Source organism: Myodes glareolus, chromosome 5, assembly GCF_982192425.1.
Source record: "Myodes glareolus chromosome 5, mMyoGla1.1, whole genome shotgun sequence".
Taxonomy (NCBI): domain Eukaryota; kingdom Metazoa; phylum Chordata; class Mammalia; order Rodentia; family Cricetidae; genus Myodes; species Myodes glareolus.
Genome location: NC_142030.1, coordinates 92,713,191 through 92,737,859, shown reverse-complemented (window position 1 = coordinate 92,737,859; position 24,669 = coordinate 92,713,191). Strand labels below are relative to the sequence as shown.

General features: G+C 38.6%; 1 protein-coding gene across 6 annotated transcripts in view; it reads right to left on the bottom strand.

Moving 5' to 3' along the window:
* Positions 1-24,669, bottom strand: part of Srgap2 (SLIT-ROBO Rho GTPase activating protein 2) — a 224,151-nt gene that overhangs the window by 68,026 nt on the left and 131,456 nt on the right. For 5 of the 6 annotated variants that reach the window (XM_048430684.3, XM_048430682.3, XM_048430685.3 and 2 more), the window contains exon 5: positions 4,921-4,983. In XM_048430684.3, the coding sequence (XP_048286641.1) occupies positions 4,921-4,983 (63 nt within the window). Of the gene's footprint in view, positions 1-4,920; positions 4,984-5,591; positions 5,689-24,669 lie in introns of those variants that run through there. The other variant, XM_048430686.3, reaches the window with a different exon arrangement.

Below are 24,669 nucleotides of genomic sequence, written 5' to 3'. Positions count from 1 at the left end.
GCTCTCAAAGAATGTAAAGAAACCTCTCATTGAAAGAAAATAAAACATTATCCAAGCTAAGAAACTGAATTCTCAAAGACAGTATGACTTTTTTTTTTTTTTTTTTTTTTGCTTTCTCTTCCATAGTTGGGAAATGTCATATATGTCTCGCTTTAAAATACGAGCAGGCAGCCAAGTGTGATGGCATATGCCTTTAGTCTCAGCACTCGGTAGGCAGAGGCAGTGGATCCCTGGCCTCAAGCCTGGTCTACAGAGAGAGTTTCTCAACAGACAGGGCTACATAGAGAAACTCTGTCTCTAAAGCACCCCACCACCACCTGTGGAGGGCCGCAACCACATTCTCCATTGCTTCAAGGGACAAAGGTAGAGATTGACCTCTGTGACCTCAAGGTGTGGTGGTACACGCCTTTGGTCCCAATGCCTGGGAGGCAGAGACAGGCAGATCTCTGTGAGTTCAAGGTGTTGTAGCACACGCCTTTAATCCCAGCGCCTGTGCTTGGTAACTTTCTACTGCTGTGTCCCTGCCTACTTCCGAGGCATCATCTGGGATAATGGGCAGCGGACCAATCCAAGAGTGACACGTCTGAAGTGAGGACTTTTTCCTTTATAAGGGCTGGGTTCACCTCGTCCTGGGTCTCCGCAATGTAAGCTTATGCTCTCTCTTTCAAGACGCATTAAAGCTTTTCTGCAGAAGGATCCTAAGTGTCCCGTGTCGTGCTTGCTGGCGAGACGGTAGCGCGGGACAACCACTACCACACACACAAGTTCCTAATGTTTTCTAGGATAAGCAAGATCAAGAATTTGCAGGAAACACGGTATTAGAGAGAAAAAAAAAGGCTGAAAAGTTTATCAATAAGAGCCCCAGAGAGAAAAAGATACAGCACCATGAACTAAGTCCTCAGTAAGTAAAGGGAGTTAGGGAGAATATAGGATGAAAAACTTAAGAGTTCTTGGCAACTGGCAATTAAGATTTAATTCTTGTACCTCTCCAAGGAGCATGACCTCCCCTCCAGATATGTAAAGGAATTACCTCATTTTGCTTGCTGCTTCCTCTCTCCCCAACATGAAAATGAAATGCCGTGAATTTAGCACTCTCTCTTGTCTTTGTATCCCTAGAGCCTAATGATAGGGTCAAACAGACAAACAGTATCTGGGGACTACTAGCTGACAATGTTTCAAGGGAACAGGTGCTGACTTTCAATTTAAAGCAGCTCTGCAACCAGCTGCTGCACCAAGTCAAGGAGACATACTCAGGGATTCAGGGATGGTACAAAGCCTAACACCTCTGGAGTAAAGACAGTGGAGTAAAGACAGTCCCCCCCCCGACCCCCCTCTCGCATTTCCTTGGCTCTTCATAGCCAATCCATATGGCTTCCCTGCCTGCATACACACTCTTTCCTGTGGGGTCTTCCTGGGATTTTCCAGACACAGCCTCTATGTACAGTTGAGGCAGACAATCCCAGAGTTCTTTGGGAAGCACTGAGCTCTAACTTCAAAGGCATTCCTACAACATCAGAAAGGAAATGAAAACCATTTTACTAAGGCTTACAAGCTAGCCAGCTCATTGTGATGGAGAGGGGGATAATGGACTGGCATACATATGCACAAGAATCACTGGGACTGCTCTCTGAAGAACAGCTGTGGGAAACTCCCCCTGGCACCAAATGCTAAGTCAGGGAAATCAAAGCCCCTTCAAACAGAAGAGGAAGGTGCAGGGGAGCAGCTGGCTACTTGGTTCTCAACCTCTTGTTCAGAGGCATCTTTATTTAGAACTACCTGGGCTCTGCCCCTTAGGTCAACAAGGTTTGAAAGCACTTAGATTATCAACCCTTAAGCAACTGGTCCCCTCAGATAAGTATTCAAGGGTGTTAGGGCAGCTGCAAGAAGAGCACTGAGAAAAAGAGAGGGTTTCTTAATACCTGGATCTCTTTTCCAGTGATACATGAGTCACAAATAATTTCTGTTGTTGACAGGATCAGTGAAAGCAACTTTCTTACATAGAGCAAATAAGGGAAATGCTCTTGGAAAAAACTCTCCCTGTTCTCTTCCTAATACCCAAAAAGTTTATGTAAAGCAAATAGCTTTTCAAAGTTGATGCAGTAGTATCAACTTCCTACTTGAGGAAACCGCTATCTCATGCATGGTGACTAACATCCTGCTTTCCTCAAGACTACCAATTCAGCACTAAAAATATGTCCCAAGAAACTGTGTAGCCCTGGCTGGCCTGGAACTCACTGTGTAGACCAGGTTAACCTCAAACTCAACAGATTCACCTGCCTCTGCTTCTCAAGTGCTGAATGATAGTTGTCTGACCACATCTGGCTCTCTCTTATGAGCACTACACTAACAAGCAAAAATGGATGGACAGTCACCCTAATCTCAGGCCTTTTTCAGATCAGCCCTAAACTAATCTTACCCTACAAAAGCAACAACTCTTAATTCCATCCTGCAACTTTTCTAATGACCTGCACAGAAACTTCAAACTCACTTGGTTCTTAACTATAGTTTGTTATATTTTTGGAAATATGAATTCCTTGACCACTGACAGCCACATGGCATGCAGGTATCAGAATATACAGGTGTTTGCTGCTGCTTCTGGGCAAGAGTAGGATGGAAACCCACAAACTTCACATCAATTCTCATCATCATGCTGACTTTTGCAGTGGGCGGTATCCCTCTAAATGTATGCAGCTCACAGTCAGGACAGGAGAGAACCTGGGTGGGTGGGGGTCTAAGTTAGTAGCCTACAGTCAGCACGCCCAGGTTTCTCAGTCTTGGTACTATTGACATTTGGAGCTGGTAAACTGTTCTGTACATTGTAGGATGTTAGCAACATACTTGGCCCCAACTTTTTAGGTGTTACTAGGCTATCAACCCTTCAGATATGACAACTGAAAACATCAGCAGACATCACCACACATTCCATTTTGTGGGGGTGGGGGGAAAGGCGATCACTCTGCTTAAGACTCATTGTACCAGACTGTTTGGTCCTCTCTGGAAATTCTTGGTGTCCTCTTTTATTTTTCTCTTTTCATTTAGAGGTAAATATCTAAGTCCTATTTGGAACTTAGACAAATGACAAGTATATCAATTCACCTCAAAGCAGCGGGGAGCACACTCACCAAAGCTGCATGTGAATGCCAATGAGAAAGCTTTATGCTCTGTATTAACTGAGGGCACATGGTGGCCACAAAAGCAACTAAAGAATATTGATCTGAAGACTAATCGTAGAAGTCTTAACTGATTAGGTAGAGGCCTAATGACCTGAGTTTGATGCCCAGATCCCACAAGGTGGCAGGAGAGAATCAACTTCCAAGAATGGTCCCTTATGCACACACAAAACATCTTTTAAAAATAAGTAAATAGGGAGTAGGGGTAAGGTCTCCCAGCTTGTCCTTTATCAGACAAACCAGCAAGCTCCACAGTTTTCTTCCTCATTCCAGCACAGTTTATACACTATCACTTGCTTTTTAAATCAAAGCTTATGAAGTGATCTACAACACAGGGTAAAAACTAAGTTAGTTCTTCCTCTGCTGCCTCACTGCAAACATAGTATGCTGAATCTGAGCTGGTCTGTGGTTTGCTGCTTGACTCCTGAGCAACAGCAGCAAATTGCAAAGGCCCAAGAAGCTTTTTACTGGGCCTAGAAAATTCTCTACAGAAGCAAGTCTCAGCTCTTCTTGGTACCTTTGAGATGCTCTAAAAATAAAGAGAAGTAAAGCAATGAAAATATAAGGTTCAGGAAACTCATTCAGTTTGAAAATGGCTCACAATGTCATGCTTCTATTTTTAAAAGTATTAACTTCATTTGAGAGAAATGAAAACTAGGGGTACAAAAGGTACCAGCTATTATCTGGCTTCAGAATATAAGAGTCACTGAGTAGAAATTCAAAACAATTGGAGCATCACTGGAGGCAAATTAGATGACCACCCTGCTCTATTTACCAACAGTTGCCATGATATAATGGCCACACCTAGGCTTCTGGAACAGGAATGTGGAATTCTCTGATCTCAAATGCTTGTGACGCATGTTACCACTGCCTGCCCATCCTGTGAAGGAAGGGAGTGAAGCAAGGAAGGGGTAAGAGGGAGTGAGGCAGAAGCAAATAAAGAAAATCATTTTTATCTTCAAAAAGATTAGGGCAACTCTGGAAAATTAGACACAGTGTTGATACAATCAAACTTTGGAAAGGGTCTATAAAAGCTTCAAGTTGTACAACTGAAGCATTCCTTCTATGACAACAGGAACTTCCTTCATGGGTGCATGTTTTCAATATAACTAATAAAACATAACTGAAACAAAATAACCACCAGCCTTTTGGGGCACATAGCATATATCTGCCTATGAGACTGCCTATATATGCAGTCTGAGAGAGTTTGAAGTAGACTCGCTGTTTCTTCCAAGTCCATAGCTTACCTCTCTGCTGTGTTTTTGCAACACTCTCTTGGTCTGAAACGGTACTTCACATTGCAGACGTTAGGAATCTGTGCTTCCCTTTACAGAATCTGCTCTAACTAAACCACAATGAATATAAGATCTGATGCATAACTTAACACTATACATGTTTTCCAATAAGAAGTAGTGCAATGTAGGCTACATTCTTTGCCATGAAATTTGGGGTTCCTAGTTTGTTGGTAATGGTGACAGCTGTGCTGGTAACCTAGCCCTGCGCTGCTCTCTCTCAGTGGTGCCCCAGATGAAGTCACAGTAAGATTGCACAACTGGAAAAAATATTTTTGGCTCATTTGGTTTAGAAAAAAATTGAGTGTGGAAAAATATATGGGTGGGGTCACCCCCAATAGGGAATGTGCACTGTCCTCAGCCTCAACTGAGTTCCGTTGTTGACATGACTATGGCTGCAAACTTTCAAATGTTGCTTCTCTCTATGACCACAAAGCCAGGCAGCCGATCTGATTTACCGAATAAAGCTCGTTCAGAACCTTCATCAAATCATCTTGGAGCTGTTGGCCAACTTCTTTACTCTGTAAAGAAAAGAGGAAGGAGGTTAATTGAAAAACAGAAGGAGATGGGAGGCGCAGCAAAGGCAAGAGCAGCACAGCCTCTGCAAATGACACAGACTCAATTACAGACCATTATTTATCCTAGCAAATCAGATAACCAATTATGGTCAGATTACTCAAAGAGTTTTAATGAAATGAAACGAGCCCTTTCTATAGCCCAGTAAAGGTAATCATGTAGAGGGAAAATGGGTTATAGCCTTTGACTTTTCAATTGGTCCCAAAAGGAGGCCTGAGAGCCACATCCTACCTAGCAACTGTGGTTAGGTAGACAATGCTTTGTCAGATATTTGCAGGCAAACACTCCATTGGATTACTAAGAAAAGTAAGATGTACGCTAGGATGAGACAAAGAAAATGATATAAATATTCAGGATCTCCAAAGACCTTAAACTTAATAGAAAACTCCAAGCAGGAAGATCCTGTACTTCTAACCTGACAGCACACAGACCGCAGCAAGCTAGGATCCACAGGATTGGCTTGCACATTCCTTCTCCATAGAAGGAAAACCCACCTACAATTGAGTGAATTTGTTTTTCCTGGCACAGATGTTAAGGGTCACCCAATTCTTACTTGCTTCATTTCTTTCCCAAATTCCCAAGGCAGTGGTTCTTCAACAAAGACTTCTTGCAATATTTAGTTAATACTACCTGACTCTCTAATATATGTTGAGGAGCGTCTTACTCTCTTAATTCTGAGCAGTAGTAGCTCTCTGATACTCTGCTGCTGCCCACCCTAGGTTGGTATCTAACTACACAGAATCATAGAAACAAAAGAATGAGGAAGCAGGAACATTCTGAATGTTAGAAGTCAAGCCTAAGAAGGCAGAGAATAAAAACAATTGGTACTGCCAAGGTACTGTCCTTCAGATAACTACAACACTCAAGCACACTTCTACATTTTTACTTATCCATACTGAGAATTGAACCTGAGGTCTCATGAATGCCAGGCCAGAACTCTACCGCTGGGCTGGATCTCCAACCCCTACATGACACTCTCCATAGCTCATTTCCTGGGTAAGAGATGAGTCCTTTCATTCATACTGCTTCTTTCAAGGTGTGTGTACTGTGTGCATACACATGTCCCCACGCCCCACCGCAGGGCACACTGGGGACAGAAATCCTGCATGAGTCAGCTATCTCCAACATGGAGTTTCTGGGCAACAAGCTTGGGTTGCCGGGTTTGTTAGCAAATGTCTTTACCCACTGAGTTATCTTGCCAGCCCAAGCCTGAACATTTTAAAAAATGTCTTACCACTTTACTTATTGAGGCATTCTTTGCTCTTCTTTTTCCTATTAGGGTAATTCATTATGGAATATAACACAGGTGTGACTTCTATCATAAATAGCTTTGTACTTGATAATTTTAAAAACAAGCTGGAAGGACCCCAAAATTAGCAAATATAAAAGTTGCTGCTAGTCTCAGCTTTCCTATTATCTGATGCATTTGTTATATTATTGTTTTGACAAAATACCTCTCAAGAAGCAATTTAAGGAAGGCATGGTTTGTTGTGGCTTATAGTTCAAGAGGATACATTCCATCTTGGTGGGGAAGGCGTGGTAGCAGGAATGGAGAAGCTGGCAAGTCAGGAAGCAGAGAATGATCAGTCTGTGAAGATGGGCTATAAAACTTCAAGGTCTAATACCCACGACCCACTTCTTCCAGGAAGCTTCCAACTCCTAAAGGCTCCATAACCTTCCCAAATCTTCCCATCATCTGGAGGACAAAGTACTCAAACTCATGAGCCTATGAAGAACATTTCATATTCAAGTCACAGCACTTGCTATAATTTATCTGCTCCGGGCTTAATTTCTCTTCTATAAAATGAAAGTCTTTCTTACTATAAGATCTGAAACTTAGAAACAACTGGAGAAAAACACAGAGAAAATATTTTAAGATATAACATTTGCAAGGACTTTCTGAAAAGAACTCCACTAGCACAGAAATAATCTTAAAAACTGAGAAAGTGGATTACATCAAATTAAAAAAGCATTTTGTATAGCAAAGGAATCAACCACCAGAGTAAGGAGAGCCTACAGAATGGGAGAAAAGTCTTTTCCAAGTATGCATCTGGTTATCTAGAACCCACAAATACCTTAAAAAATTAAACACCCAGATAAGTGATGTTCCATTTCAAACCCAAGACAAATGGCTCAGGTGCCTATTTAACACACTCCAAAGCCCAAATCATCTTATCAATAAATGGGCTAGTGAACTGAACAGATATTTCCTAAAGGAATAAATACAAGTGGCCAGTAAATATTTGAAAAAATATTCAATATTCTTAGCCATCAGAGAAACGCAAATTAAACTGTTTTTAGATTCATCACACTCCAGTAAGAATGGTATAATAAGACAACAGTAACAGTAAATGCTGGGTTCTCAAAAACTAAAACAGAGCTCAATGGCCCAGCTATACCAATCTTGGGAATATATCTGAAGGACTATAAGTAAATATACCAGAGATACATGTACATACATGCTTATTGTTGCACTATTTATAATAGACAGAAAATGGAACTATCCTAGATATCCATCAACACATGAATAGAGAAATAAAATATGCATATACATTACAAAATTAATGTAGTCATAAAGAAAAGCGAAGTCATGACTTTTGAAAGAAAATAGATGTAACTGGAAACTACATTAAGTGAAATAAGTCAGACTCAGAAAGGTAAATACCACAGTTGTTCTCTCACAAAGAATCCTGATTTAAAATTGACTGTGCAGGCCATGAAACTAGAAAGAACATTATGAAAGGAGAGGAAGAGATTTTAAGAGAGTTGGGAAATAGAGCAATGGAATACACGTAATAAGAAAGCAGAAGTTGGTGTCAACTGGAGGAAGAAAGGGAAACAGCTGGAGGGAGGAACATAGGAAGAACTCGGAGAGAGGAAAACAAGTGAGAGCAAAATATAATGACACATATGTGTTAAGGTGCCAGCAAAAGCCAGGCAGTGGTGGTGCACGCCTTTAATCATAGCATTCAGAAGGCAGAGGCAGGTGGCTCTCTATGAGTTTGAGGCCAGTCTGATCTACAGAGTGAGTTCTAAGACAGCCAATGCTACCCAGAAAAAACAAAAAGCGCGGGGGTGGGGGCAGAATGAAACTCATTACTTTATATGCTAACCTAAAATATTAATTAACACCTTTACCAAATGTCCTAGTTTGGTTTCTCTGATGCTATGATAAAACATTGATCAAAATTAGCTTAGGGGGAGGAAGGGTTAATTTGACTTCTATAGCCCAATGTACACTATTGAGGGAAGCCAGAGCAAGAGCTAAACCAGGAATTGAAGAGGGACCATGGAGAAAAGCTGCTTACTGGTTAGTTTCCAGGCCTCCCTGCCTAGAAATGGTACTGCCCACAGTGAGCTAAGCCCTCCTATGTCAATTAGCAATTTAAAAATGTCTCACAGATATGCCACAGGACAATCTGACAGGGGTAATTCTTCAACAGAGGCTCCCTCTTCCCAGCTGACTCTAAGATTATGTCAAACTGACAGATGAAGCTTACTATGACACCAACCTCTACCAGTCTATGGTTCTACATGAAAACTTTTGCTTATGACAATGAATTCAAGTCTCCTCCACTTTGTAAGACTTTTATATAAAGGCTTTAATCCCCCACCTAGTAAAACGGATTCATACAAAGTCTTCCCTGCATTCTTGGATCTTATGTGGCTGGCCCCTTTCTTATTTCCTTTGTGCTGATGATTCTTATAAAGCTAGCCAGTGGTGAAAGACTGAAGTGGGAGGGACCCTCTCCAATGGAAAAGACAGTCACCACTTGCTTAGAATAAAAATCAAGAATATTTCTTGGCCTTGTGTGCTTGATCAGTAATAAAATTTCTCTTGTTTACTCTTGATCAATACTAAATTTCTGCCTTATAGAGACTTCATTTGGAATGGTGGTCTCTTTCTTGGGGGCTTGAATGTATTTCTAACAGTATGTTCATATTAGAGACAAACAGGCTGGCTTCAGAGCAGACTAAAAGGCAATGTACAAGTTCTCTGCAAGGACCCAGATGCTAGCAAAAATGAAAGCTTCAGGGACATCTTGCCTGTTTTAGATTTTCCATTCTTTCATTCAGTAACCTGGGAAAGAAAGCAGTCTTCAAATGCTGGGAAAAGCCACAAGAAAGAATGCCTCTCATCTACAACTTCACTCTGCAGCCCCTTCCACGGTGAGGGATAGAGGAGCAAGTAGGTGAAGAGAGGAGAAAATGACTCACCATCTGCCTCAGAGTCAAGGTCAGAGGTGATCATGAATATTGCTATCAACTGCTGACCCGCCCAGCTCCAGCAGCTCCCCTTGCCAGAGCCTTCCAGTCCTTCTCACCCCATCCTTGTCTAAATGGCAAAGGTTAAATGAGACTGGACCTGAATCCTATGCTATGTTGCTTAGCTGTGACTTAAACTAGCAGGAGTTCAGCAGTGAAAGAGGAAGGAAGGGGGAGAGGAGCGAAAGTCTAACCAATAAAATAGCAATTAAGACAGGCAGATGTTTCCTTTTGTATTCTGATTAGTCGGGAGGACCAATGAACTATTATCCCTATTTATTTGAACAAGCTGCTGAAGCAATCAGATTTACCGCTCCCCTCTGGCTGGGTTAGGTAGCTAGCTCAGTTAAAATATACAATTAAAGCTCCTAACAGGAGCAACACTGACCCAGAAGACAGGGAGGAACTGGCCAGTGTCTCTCCTTTTACAGATGATAAAAAGGCCACCTGTTCTCTATCTCAGAAGCCTCAGCGGTATGCCTTCAGGAAAAGCAAGGCATCAGGAAGTGCTTCCGTTCAGGCCTCTTCAGAGGGGTTAAAGGAGCTGGGAGGCTAACATGCAGCCCCACCCAAAGACAAGGAGTACATTTGTTCCTAGGAACAACAAAGCTGGTCAAGCCAAGAACAAGACAATGAGGGCTGCAGAGCTTTCCCTTCTCTATAAAGAAGCAAAGGAGTTTCTAGGCAGTGGAGAAAAGGGATTTACAGTGCAGTCTTTGTGCACCAACACATGGCCTGGATCTCTTTTCTTTAAAATTTCTTGGAAGAGAATGAGTCATCTAAACATTGCAGGAAACCAAACAGAAGTTGGGGGTGGTTAACTTTGGGTAAAGTTTTTCTTTTGAAAGTTTGTATAGTTATCTTTGTCAAAAAAAAAAAAAAAAGAAAGAAAAAGAAACACGAAAGGTAGCTAAATTTAGAATAAAAATGTGACATAATTAACAATAGAATAGGAAGTGTGATGGTGTGCTCAGATCTGGAATCTTTTACTTTGAAACTTGTCATAACCTTTTTTGTCCTGAGTGGAAGCTCCACTCTGCCTACTACAAAAGCAGCCTCATCTCCACATTGTCCCAAAGTTCCCCCACCACTGTGCCCAAGAATAAGGCAGCAGAGATATTTGCTCTGCTCTGCCTGAATGTAGGACTGTCACTTGTTCCTGAGGCCCAAGGTATCCCCTGGGTCTGTACTTACAGACAGTTATGAGTTGACAGAAGATGTGGGTTCAGGACCTAACTAAATTTGGGCCCTCTGGAAGAGCAACAGTGCTTTTAACCATTAAGCCATCTCTGTAATTCCTTCCCCACATCGTTGTACTTTCTTAAGCCAATATGTTTCCTGAATGTTAATGGGTTTTGTCTATTACCTTAAACAAAACAAAAACCAAACAAACAAACAAAAAATTCCCAATTATAAGTGGGTTCTGAAATTAGTCTGCACCAGAAGAATCACTGATTATTAGACTAGCGTAGCATAATTTGCCTATCTATACTACAAAACTTTTACTAGCACAAAAATCTCTCCTTATTTGTGTGTAATTACGAAAGCATTTTTCTGCCAAGTGGTAGGAGCTAATTTCAGTTGGTCCCAAGGCTGAAGTTGTCAGCAGGTATAAACAACAGGGTCATTTAATTCAGTGATATGAGACTGTATCAGCAGTTTTCCAAAAAAGAACCCAATTTTCAAGTGCACAAATCTCCATCAGTGCTAGTATCCTCTCTTCACCCCAAAGATACATCAGAGGTCAACTGTTCAAAAAAAAAAAATCTAGTTTAAAACTAAATTGACATTTCACGACCACAGAGGAAAGGATTATAATGTTCTATTAAGCTCTGCAACAGGAGGCATGCCACCAGATCCAGGGTGGAGGTTTCAGGGGCAGTCTATTTCAAAGAGGCTGAGTTCCTGAGCTGGCAGCACTTTGCCCAGAATGTTTTGAAAGGTTAGGAATGGTCTATTAGATATCAGGGCCAATGTTAGTGATGGTGGTAACTGAGCCTGGCTGACCTCTCCCATCCAGTTCATTCAACAAAAATATGGTGCAGTGGGGGCTATTGCTGCAGGGGCACAACTTCTAAATTTCCCTTCAAAATGTATATTAAAATGGTCTTGCTAATCCCCATTCACTCACTGATGAATCAACAATGATTCTAGGTCGAGCTCTATCAGGACCTTATATTCTGCGGAGATCAAGATCACACAATATACAAATACAGTGCTAGGGGTATGTTTTGGTGGTAGAAGCCTTGCTTACCAGCTCAAGGCCTCAGTGGTGAATCTCTAGTATGAAAAATGCTAACAATAATAGTAATTACATTGCAGCACAAATATTTTAAAGAAAGGTTGACTTGGAGTTGCCATGTGAGAGATACTGGGAGTGCTTTGATATTCTGAATATGAGTAGGAGGCAAGGATGTTCAATTTTGAAATTATAATCCAGTATGTCTACAATGAAAATGGACATGTAGTGCATAGTGCCTTCTTACATTTCATATTCTTTTCTATTTTTAAATACTAGTCATAATTCATAAATTTAAAGCAGTAGTGATAGGATTAGAGCCTACCAACCAAGACAGGAGCTAAATAACTTCTCCTCTTGAGATAGCTGATTATATCTGGATTATATTAATTACTGGGTTCTGACAAGGGGAAAGACAGCTGGATTTAGAGAATGTAAAAAAAAACAGCAAATATTTATAGAACATCTACTTAATGTCATATACTTGTGGCTTAAATATAAAACAGAGAGTTTAAAAGTTCACAGTCTGCTGAGAAAGATAGACACTGACATGATGTCTGAGCCTATCAGAATGTAATTCTTTCCATCTAAAAGGCATTAGCAGAAATGGAATGATCTTAGTTTAAGGATTGTTTTCCTTATCTCAGTCCAGCTTGCCAGAAACAGAAATCTGAGCTCTTAAAAATCCAGTTATACAGTAAATCCTCCTATTTTGCATTTGCCTTTCTAATTACAAATGGTTGTTTCAGTTATGACGACACTGCTTCAGTATAAGTCAATCTCAAAAGTTTCTATACTGGCTAAAAAATAATGTTTGGAATCTTCTGAGTTTGTAAGCACCACGTAAACCAACTTCACCATTAGCCGCTTCACTCAGAAGTTAGTGGGCACAGCTGCATTTTCCTGGGAAAAGTAGTCTTACAGAAGAAACCTGACATACTATAGATCTGAAACTAGTTTCAGGTTCTGTCCAATTATCTAAAAAAAAACCCACAGTATTAGAAAACCCAAAGCCACTAAAATATAAACCCACTGAAAACCAATGGAGGAGATATTTCTCTTGAGAAGTTTATACCTGTATCTTGGTTATATACTCCAATTTATTTATTTGATTGTTTGAGAGTCAGGCTGGTCTCAGTCTTCCTCTGTAGCCAAAAATGATCTTAAGCTTTTGAACCCTCCTGCCTTCACTTCCCATGTGCTGAGGTTACAAGCCTACACTATCATACCCTAACTACTATCCTTTTCTAAAGCATCTGTCTCTCTGTCTCTCTCTGTCTCAATTTTGCCTAAATCTACATCAAATTCTTAAAAAAACTCAAAACAGTAAAACAAACAAAACCCAAAAAACTAAATGGAAAAAACAGATAGATCCCAAATCAATAATAGTACAGAGTGATTCTGATAACCTATTCTCATGTTTAAATAGGCCATCCATGTAGGAGCCAGAGAGGTCAAGGACATTTATAAGAAAGCCCACAGAATCAACTAAACTGGGCCCAAAGGGCTCAGAGACTGAACTGACAACCAGGGAGCCTGCAGGAGACTGACCTAGTCCTTCTGCATATATGTGACAGCTACTAACAGTGGGCGCAGGGGCTGTTTCTAACTCTTCTGCCAGCTTTTGGTACCGTATTCCTCATACTGGGTTGCCTTGCCCCGCCTTAATAGAAGTGGCCGTGCTTAGTCTTACTGCAACTTAATATGCCATATTTCATTAATATCCATGAGGGGCCTGCCCTTTTCTGAATAGAAATAGAGGAGGAGGAGTGGAATGAGGGACAGGGAGGGGTGGGAAGTAAGAACTGGGAGGCGAGGAGGGAGTGGAAATTTGTAGTCAGGATGTAAAATAAATCAATATATTTATAAATAAATAAAATCCATACCAAAAACCAGCAAAGAAGCCTTGGGACTAAACTACACAATAGTTCAAATGGATTTAGCAGATAAATACAGAATAGTCTATCCAAAAATTATAGAACATAAATCCTCAGCATTTCATGTACCCTCCCCTAAAGTATGCCACATTCTAGCCACAAAGGAAGTCTTATAAAAAAACTGGATTAAAATTAATTATGTCTTATCCTATCAGAGCAGAATTAAACAAGAAAACAATAGTAACAAGAATCGTAGAAATTATTTTAAAATATGTATATGTAAAAATATACTCTAAGATGAGAAATTAGAAATTTTAAAATTCTTGGAATCAAATGAAAATAAACTTACCAGAACATTTGGGATATAGCTTAGGTAGTTTTAAGAAGAAAATTTACAGCTATGAGTACTTACATTAAAAAATATACAAAACAACAACAACAAAAACTCAAACCTAATAATAATTGACTTTGGGACCTCAAAAAAAAAAAACCAAAAAAACAAAAAAACAAGAACATGCCAAAGCCCAAAGCAGTGGACAATAAGAATCAATGGAAATAAAAGCAGAAATTAATAAAATGGACACTAAAAGAGCAATACAAAGAATCAAAGAGGTTTTTTTCTGTAAAAATAAACAAGACTGACAAACTATTAGCTGATGAGATAGAAGACTCAAATTTATAAAATTAAGAGAGGAAAAGAGAGAGGCTACTATAGATTCCAATGATATCCACAGAATCATTAGTGTATAGTATGAAAATTATATCCCTGAAAACTTAGAAGAAATGGGCAAATTTCTGTACTGGGCTACTAATGTTAAATAAAGAAGACACAAACAGGTCAAACAGATCTGTAACAATAACTGAGAATGGAGTAGCAACGTCTCCCAACAAGGAAAATGTGAGGATCAAAAGAATTTGCCACCAAATTTTACGAAGAGTTTCAAGAAAAGTAAACACCAATGCTCTCCAATCTGTTCCATTACCCAGGAAGGAAGGAAACACTGTGTTAAACTTCCTATAAGCTATCATTACCTAGATACCCAAACCAGGCAAGACACAACAACAACAACAAAAAGCTATAAAGACCAATTTTCCCATGAACACAGACACAAAAATTGTTGCAAACTGAATTTAAAAATGCATTAAGATTATACACATGACTAAGTTTTGTTTTTATTTCAGGGGTTTAGTCCAACATATGCAAAACTCTAACTATGACATAGTGGATTTAAGGACAGAGTCACATGAGCATCAAACAAATAACCCTGACAAAATTCAACATCCCTTCATAATAAAAGCTCAGAAGAAACAAGAAAAACAAAACAAAAAACTTCAGTATAATAAAAAGCTGCATGACAAACTCACAGGCCAGATTATACTGAATAGGGAAAAACAGTCTTTCCCCCACTTAAACCTAGAACCTACAACATTTTCTAAGTGAAACAGATAATCCAGACAAGATTGAATCCCACTAGAGTGGGACAGGTCAATAGGAATAGGAGGCAGGGAGACACTGAAGGCTACCTATTCTCTCAAGACCTCTAAAAGCATAGTCTGAACTTCATATGTGTTTCAGTTTCTTAGAAAGATTCATCTTATACTAAGAAAATAAGCTCAAAATAACATCCACGAAAGAAAAATCACATCTAAGTTTTCCCTTTTAAGTTATCATCGTAACTGCTGTCTTGGCAAATCTCCATCTGTTGTTACTCTTCAGGATAATGCCTTGAATGAAAATGTGTCTTCAGGTTCTCATCTCATTCCAAAAACATTTACTGAAGTTATTCTGAAGGTGAATGCCTACTGCATTTCCAAGGCTGAACATCTGAGGAACTGAAACTGTAGGTGAATTTGGGCATCCTCAAGTTGACTGGGAAACACAAGGAACAAGAGACAAAAAGGCAAAAAGGACACTCAGTAGACAGAAAATTAACTCAGGAGGAAAAGTAAGCAATGGCTTAGAAAGAAAGAGTCAGCATAGTAAGGCGCTTGCAAGAATATGCCCTTAAACAACAGCAAATCCCAGGGGCTGGAGAGTAGGAAGAATGCCTATGTGGTTCCCAGATGGCTAGGCTGGAACGAGAGGTAACAGAGCTCATCTGAAAGTTGGCATGCAAACACTGAGAAGAGGAAAGCAGTCTAGTAGGAAATGAAACAGTCAGCAGCACCCTACAGGAAATGCCGAAACGAGAAAACTGCTGATTAAATGAGAAAGAGGAACTTAGCAGTAAAGCCAATTCATCAGGAATCAGTGTAGTGTTAGAAATCTTGACCTGCCTTAGAATCCCAGTATTGAGAAGGCAAAAAGCTCCAGGGGGTTTAATCATGAATATAACGTTTCCTTGACACTTCAGGCGCCAGAGTTGGATCTAAGAGGAACACACTGTCAACTTTAGAGTACTGAGTAGATCTCCCCAGCTACAATGGTGGTTTATAGCCTCTTCTCTCTGTGCACATTAATTACAGGAGCAGCTATTCCCATCCATCATGGCCCATGAACACTTTTTAAAAATTGAGATCCTTGCCAGGTGTAGTGGCACACACCTTTAATCCCAGCACTCGGGAGGCAGAGGCAGGTAATCTCTGTGAGTTCAAAACCAGCCTGGTCCACAGAGCAAGTTCCAGGGCAGCCAGTTTCTAAGGAAGAAACTGTTCCCAAAAACAAAAACAAGAGAAAAATCCATATCCTTTTGGATAGCAGGAGGATTTCAAGTCCAAAGCTAGCCTGGGCTACATAGCACATCTCAAAAAGGTTTTTATTATTTCTTTCAGTGTAGGCCTTCTGGTGATTTTTCTTTTTTTGCATTTTCTTATGTGTAAATATCTTTAGTTGACTTTCATTTCTTAAAGATGCTTCTTTCCATTGTCTTCTATTTTCTATTGCTTTTTGAAAACTCAACAGCTAACTTTGCTGTTGCTTCTTTGAGAGCAGCTAAATCCTCTCCCTCTGCTGTGAGATTTTTCTGTTACAGCTTTCATCAATCTGACCATAATTCACCTACATGCAACTTTCTCTGTATTCACACAGCTTGGAGTTCATCAAAGTTTCTTATTCTCGAATAACATGGTTGTTGCAGGCAATTTATAGCCATATTTTCCTTCAAATAATGCTTTTCTCCATTCTCTTTGCTTTCTTCTGGAACTTCAAACATACAGATGCCTATTCATCACCTCCATAAATTCAAAGCTGTTTTCTGTATTTTCCTTCCTTTTATTACTTTACTATTTAGTATATTGTTTTATGACTCATCTTCAGGATAATTCTTCATTCAGCATTGTTTAATCCATATATTAGGCTTTTATTTTAGTTGCTGCATTTTCCTCATAAAATTTTGTTTTGTTCTTTTTATTACTGATACATAATTCATGTAACACATAATCTTCTAGTTTAAATATTCAAAATTCAATACACAAAGGTTTCATAACCATCACCACTAATTTCAGAACACTGTCATCACACTAAAGGAGACCTCATAACTGTTAGTTTTTGTATCCTCCCCTCAGCTCCTAGCAACCATTAATCTACTTTGTCTCTATGAACTAGAATAGTCAAAACTTTTCCTATAAATGAAATCTTATGGCATCTTTTTTATCTGGCTTCTTTGACTCAATATAGTGTTTTCAGATCCTGTAGTACCTACCAGTACTTCCTTTCTTTGTGGGCAGGACAATGGCTGAGGACTGAACCCAGGGCCGAGAACAGGTGATCAAATAGAGACCTATACTTCCCTGCTCCACACCATGTCTTTTCTTTCAATGGCTGAATATTACAAATAAACAATAAATTTTGTTAATATTGCTTAATTCCTTTATTAACAAAGATTATTTCCATTTCTTGATATTATAAATAATGCTATTGTGTACAAGTTTTTCTGAAAGCACATATTTTCATTTCTCTTCAGTTTATATCTAGGAATGAAACTGCTGAGTTGTAGGATAATTCTACGTTTCAGTTTTCACAGAATTATCAATTTTTTTTAATACAGGGTCTTTCTAGGCACCTTCTAAACACTAAAATTATAAAAATGTATCATGTTCAGTTCTTCACTAACATTTTATTTTCTCTCACTGATATTTTATTTTCTCTTTTTTCTTAAGTTATAGCCATCTTTATGGGTATGACATGCTACTTCACTGTGGTTTTGAGCTACAGTTCATTAATAAGTAACAATACAGAGATCTTTATATTTCTTATGGGCCATTTGCTCATCTCCTTTGAAGAAAAGTTTATTCTAGTTTTAGTTCATTTTAAAATTGGATTGCCTTTTGTTTTGAGATAAAAATTCTTTTAAATATAAGATACAAACCCTTTACAAAATACATGACTTGAACATATTTTCAGTATGAAAATAATGATGATATGAAATAATGAAGCTCAGTATGCTTTGTTTTTCTTTAGTTGCTTGGTGTTGTATATAGGAAACTATTGCTTAATCCAAAATCAGGATGACTTATATTTATGTGTTCTTCTAAGGGCTTTATAGCTTTAGCTTTTACATAGGCATCTTTCATTCATTTAAAGTTATCATTTACAATTTTGTCCTTATCATTTAATTTCTTAGACTACAAAACAAAGCTTTTTGTATCAAAGAATATGTTTGATAGTACAATTATTTAGTTCTCCTACGAGGTTATTACGCCTCAGTTTTTGGTTACAGATATCTTATTTCTACATATGCCTATTTATAATAGGAAGACATTGTATATGAAAAATGATGAAAAATAAATTTGTATTTTCCTTGAGGGAGGATTTAAATATAATTCCAGCCACCACCTATCCTGGATCACCTTAGTTCAGTTAGAGATTAAGACAGTTTGAAGTTAGACTTCAGTCTCTGTGAGATCACTGAAGTCATTATGCCCTGCCTTTACTTCTAAGTTTATCCCTGTGGTGTTCCAGAGCTTGTGGAATTATAATCAGTATCCTTTGTCTCCCTGCACCCCTAGCTACACCTTGTACTAGGAAGTGAATCCAGAGTCTCATACATGCTAGCAAAAGTATTCTATCTCTGCGCTACCCTCCCAAGTTTTTAAACATTTAATTTAGAACAAGTTCTCATGAAGATGCCCAGGCTGGCCTTGAACTCACTATGTAGCACAAGCAAGCTTAGAACTCTCAATTCTTCTACCTTAGCCTCCAGAGTGGATTACAGGCCTTCACCATTAAGCCTGGCTTTTCCTTTGTCTCCGTTTCAAATTTTGTTTGTTTAGCCCTTCAAGTTTATTGAAAGCTCTGCTCAGCTTCTTGCTCCTCGGTTGTCTTCTAGAATGGCAGATGCTTCTTATGGGAGAGTAACTCCAATGAAGCATAAAATTGGGTCGAATTACCTAAAATGGCCTATCTAAATATATGACCATAAGTTTAAACACTGAACACAGAGATTACTTTGTAGCCTTCACCAGGCTTGGTACAATTCTAGATTCCCAATAAACACTGTGTTATGTACTTTACATGGAAGAATGAATGGCTAGTGGTAAAAATGAAGGGCTTGCTACACTTAGGCCTTTAAGTTGTTCCCTTCTCAAGAACAACATTCTGAGAAAACAAGAGAGAACAAACCTCAGGTTTTAAATATGGTTCCTCTTATTTCCCCAGGGGCTTTTCAAAATGCATACTCTATAAAGAGAAGGCTGAATCTAACCCAAATAAAGGGTATCTTTTGAAATCAGCTAAGTAACTGAGAATCAAAACTGAGGGATCATTTGGTGACTCAAATTCCACCTGATAGGGAAATTCTACACAAAGCTCTGCAAATAAACACATAAACAAGCTGTAAACGGGGCAGGCATGGCACATACCTACAGTCCTAGCACTGAGGAAGTGAAGACACAGGATCCTTGGGGCTTGTTGACCAGCCAGTGTTGCTGAACTGGGAAGCTTCAGAAGCGAGAAACCCTATCTCAAAAGACCAAGGTCAAGGGGCAGGCAAGATGGTTCAGTGGGCAAAGGCGCCTGCTGCCAAGCCTGCCAACCTGAGTTCTATTACCAGAAACCACAGGGTAGACAGAGAGAACCATCTCCTACAAACTGTCTTCATTCCCACTGTCACTGCTACCATATTGCATTCTCTCATTACCCCATTCGTAAACCCATAGTCTCTGAAACCTACTCTCACAATAAAGTTCTGGCTCCTTAGTCAGGAATTCAGGGGTCATTTTGGCATTGTTTCAACACAGTGATTTAACTGACCATCTTATTTATCACCACTATCCTGCTCGAAAATCATGAAGCCTGTTCTTTCCACATGTAACGTCCTATTCCAGCTTCTCTTTCACTAAAAATCCAGGTTAAATTTCACACCTTGCTACTGGCACACATGTGCCAATATATAGATAACAATGTTCATGTTGTAAGTGGAAAAATATCCTCACCATCAAAAACAAAAAAGACCAAAAAAAAAAACCCCAAAACAAAACGAAACAGAAAACAAGCTCAAATGTTCATCAAAATAAAATAGATAAATCAATGTAATATATTCATAAACAGAACTCAATAGTAATAAAAATAAGTTCAGGCAGCCCCTTATGAAATAGGAATAAATCTCATAAACCACGCCAAACAAAAAAGGTTAAGACTCAGACTCAGTCTATAGAAAGGTGAGATGAAAGAAGGCTGATGCCTGAATTGCTCACTGGTGACTGAGATTTAATGAACTACACTTCCATAATGATGCTTCTAGGTGGGTGAACATATGGGGGTGCAGTGGTGTGCCTGAGGAGGGCGTAAAAGCTCTGAACTCCATTTTTTTTTCCAAATTTATCTCTAGTTGTACTATATTGTAGCCTTTTAAAATAAGATAATTGAGTATGTACACTGTTTTCCTGAGTTCTATGGGTTGATGTAACAAACGATCAAATATACAGAGGAGTGTTACAGAAATTTTATTTTATAATCAATACATTAGAACTACAGGTGACAATCTGAATTTTTAATGAGCATTTGAAGGGAGGTGAGTAGTCTTGTAGAACTGAACCCTTAGCCTGTAAAATGTGTGCTAACTAGAGGCAGAAAAAACTAGAAGTAAATTATACGGTACCCAGTTGGCATCTTCAAAGAAACAGAGAATTGCTTAGTGTGAGCAAGTCTCCACACACAATATATGAAACGAAGTACTTAGAGTAATAGAGTATTGAGAAGAAAAAAACATTTTGCCTAGTCAATAAATAAAATTACACTATGTTGCTTAGAGGCAATACTAGGGGATATGAGTAAAGAAAGACAATAAAATAATTATCACAAAATTAAGACAGCAGGTTGTAGTTCAAGAAGAGCACACCAGAGCCTTTTAAGTGCTGCTAAAAAGTTCAATGCATTGAACTGTGTGAGCAGTCACTTCAGAATATGGTTTATAATTGCTCATTCATTATATGCTACTTAACATACTTTTCATCTCATAAATTTCAGAAACTAGGGGTGAGGAGTTCTATGATTAATAGTATCTTAGAAGGCTACAGAAATGATGATGTTTTGGGGGCGTTTGGTAGTGTATATTAGCTCACTGTCTTCATTAAACAAGCAAGCTATGTATGAAAATTTCCTTTACTAGATGAACTGTATTCGTCAGCAACTATTACCTATGCCATCTGCAGAGCCCTTTTCATACCTATATTGCCATGATAAGAGTTATTCATGCAAACATCTTCTTCCCTTTCAACAACATAGGTTTCTGAAGGATCTGGATTTAATTATGTAATTAGTAATTAAAACAATAATTATACCTTCTACTTAGTGTTTAATATGTGCTAATTTATGTCATAATCTAATTTAACTCTTCCAACAACTTTATCACTATCTCCATTTTAAAGATACTAAATCTTAGAAAGGTCAAGTAATTTGTCCTGGTAACAGCTACTAAATGGCAGAATTGGAATTTGAACTCATAAACTGTTCCACAACACCCATACTATATACTCACATCTTAAATAAGTCTTACTGGATGAAAACAAAGGGAGGAATGTCCATGAACTTTGACAGCAAGAAAGAGATGGATAGCACATTTTTCCCCTCAAAGATCTTTGAAGAAGAGGGAATAGAAAAATAGTAAGAGCCAAAGTTCATAGATAGCACCAAGGAAATGGTGTTTTCCAGACAGAAGAGGGCAGATGCAAATATGAACTCATAGTATTTGGACAGCATGCACAAGACCCTTGCAAGATCAAGCAAGACAAATTCCCAGCATGGACAAAGGTTAGGTGGGCATGAAATTCCATCACTAGCTGAGGAGCTACTGGCATTCAATAGCTGCTAGGAGAGTGAGTCAGTTTTTCTTAATGATGGGACCCCTGGTAGGTCAACTCCAGAGCATGCCCTACTCCCAAAAGTAGTTGGGCAACACAAATCGGACTAAATGAGGATGAAAAAAAGAAGAAAACTCAAAGTTAGGTGAGTTGGAAGGAGAGGGTAGATACTGGATGTGTGTGAAGTATGAATATGATTAAAATATAATGTAAGAAATTGTAATTGTAATCTTGAACAATTAATGAAAAAACAGTATTTTAAAAGATAGTACTAAAGAATATTATTTGTGTATCAAATGTTAGTTATAGCGATGACAGAAAGAAAGCAGCCATAGGTCTTTCTGTATTTCTTCTTTATGGGCCAAGACTGTTTCTCAATTTGGAAATGAGGAACATGACCTCAGCTGACCTCTCATCTGGTCAACTCTATCCACCAACTCCTGTGAATAATACCTGAGCTATGCCTCAAGCATGTATGGAACTGTTGGTCATGGTAATATTTAACAAGAACATTCATTCTCCATAGGCACTATGGAGTTCAAGAAAATGTCCATTGTGTCTCCGTGCCTTTTTTTTTTCAAATGTCACCCCCTAATTTAATCAAGATGTTCTTTTTATCTTGCAGAAAGGATTGTCAGTTCCATATTCCTTATGTAATAAGGGCTTCACAGTCAAATATGCAGGGTTGAAATAAACAATCTGAAGAGCCAGGGACAGGCTCTCCAAGCCAGAGCACACCAATTTTTTGTATAAACCTAGAGAGAAGGGAGTAAACTAAGCCTTCAGTTGTATCATAATTTTAAATTATTCCCAAATATTTTAAAGAGGTTGAGAAATATTTTATTATACAGAAATCTAAAAGAAAGTTAAGAAAATGAATAAATATAGGATCTTATATTTTTTTCTTAAATCATAACCATATTTCTAGAATCAAAAGAAAAAAAGCAAGCTTGTCACAACTAAGATTGGTCTTTTTTTTAAACCTTGGGCCCCAACTACTCATTTAAATGTTGTGAGAATATGAATGAATATTTCAGTTGCTTTGCTCAAGAACCAACTTTTAATTCAAGTTCTTTAAACATTTCTCTAATCTCCAGGTAATATCTAGAAGACAATGTCAAAATTGTGGCAGAAAATAATGAAACCACTAAAAAGATAAACAAAACAACAATATGGAGCCCCAGTCATGATTCAGGCTAATTACTGGTCCAATGCTCTTTTTCTATGCTGCAGCAGCTTTCAAAATGCTTCATTGTTCTTTATCACTGTCCACAGCTAACTTGTGAATGCCAAATTCAAACTTCTGAGGCATAGGTCTTATGGGTTAGAAGGGGTCAAAAGTGTTTGAGGAAGATACAAGGCAGGCTTGGAGAACCCAAACCATGTGAAGAGATGACTTGAAAGTGTGCTGAAATTCCTTTCTCCTGGGACATATAATCCATTTCCTTCATTATCTATTTGGCAGTTTAATACATTCAAATAAGCAGTGGAAGAAATATATCCAAAGGACTACTGTTTCGGATAGAACATTAGGTATTTTCAGAAACCCAGCAGGACTCCAGAATGCAGGAGGACTTTCAGAGCAAAAGCTTAGATATCTCTCAGTTTCTTCTCTTTTCTGCCTAGCTCAGACTCACCACTGATCTCAAATCAGAAACAACCCTAAGTGCTCAGACTAATTCAAAACATTTCAAGTATTTCCATATCAAACTCCAATTGTGAAAACCCAAAAAAGTTTTCAGTTCTCTAACAAAGTTATTCTGCAAAACTTTACTCTCTTAAGTAAATAGTCACCTTTTCCAGGTTCCTTCCTAAGGCAAAAACTAAATCTTTGATTCATTCCTCTCTCTCTCTTTGTTGGAACCCTAGAATCCATACAGTGGCAGGAGGATCAATAATTACAGCTGAGAAGCATCTTTTGAGGTTATAGCTACAGTACACACCTGTATACGCCCAGCACTCAGGGAGTAAGGCAGGGGTCAAGTTAGATTAAAGTTAGAGGTCAGCTTGGGCACATAGGAAGTCCTGCCTCAAAGAATGGATGAAGAGAAATGACATTTACATTTCCGCATAAGACATTTATTAAAACACAAAAGAAAGTCACTACTCTAAATAAGCGAACAACATTACTACTACCAGAGATGGGACAAACCTAAGCAATGCCTCGTACTGTAATGTACTGAGAAGAACGCAGTACCACATCTATGATGGGATGCCAGACTGTTTATCCTGAATCTAATCATGAAAAAACATCATATAGGGAAAAAAGGTGAGGGATACCTATAAAATAACTGGCAACCACTCTTAAAAAATACCAAAATCATGAAACATAAAGATAGACAAAGGGATTGTCAGAGATCAGAGACTAAGGAGACAGTTTACCTCAACACACCTGTGATTCTGAATAGAACCCAAACGAGACCATAAGCCAGGAATTGGGTGTCAGTGGGATAACACGTGACATCTGAATAAGATTCACAGATTAATGGCATTGTGTCATGTTGACATCCTGATTTTAAACATTGTGCATGCTTTATGAGATTTAGCACTTGGAGATTTGTAATGAACAAGCTGCACAGGGATTTTTCTCTCTCTTTTGGATCCTACCATTAAGGTGTGGTTTGAGATACTAAAGCACAAACAGAAAGCTTGCTCGTTTTTTTCCCTTTCGCTTGGTGTGAACCGCCTTAATTACACCTGCAGATTCACACCTGTGATCTCAGTGCTCAGGAGGTTGAGTATAGGAGAGCTGCCATGAGTTCAGGGGTAATGCAGGCTATATGGTGAATTGAAGCCAGGCTGAGCTACTTAATAAGACACTGAGAGGAAACAGCAATAAATAGTAATAATTATTTGGAATCGTTATGAACAATTTGATATATTTTCTTTCAAATTTTTTCTATATATTTTGTGGAAAATGAGGATTATATGATGTCCATTTTGTTGTGCTCAAGAAATATATGAGAAAATTTTGCATATTTTCTTATTTAACATCTTTAGTAAACATCTTT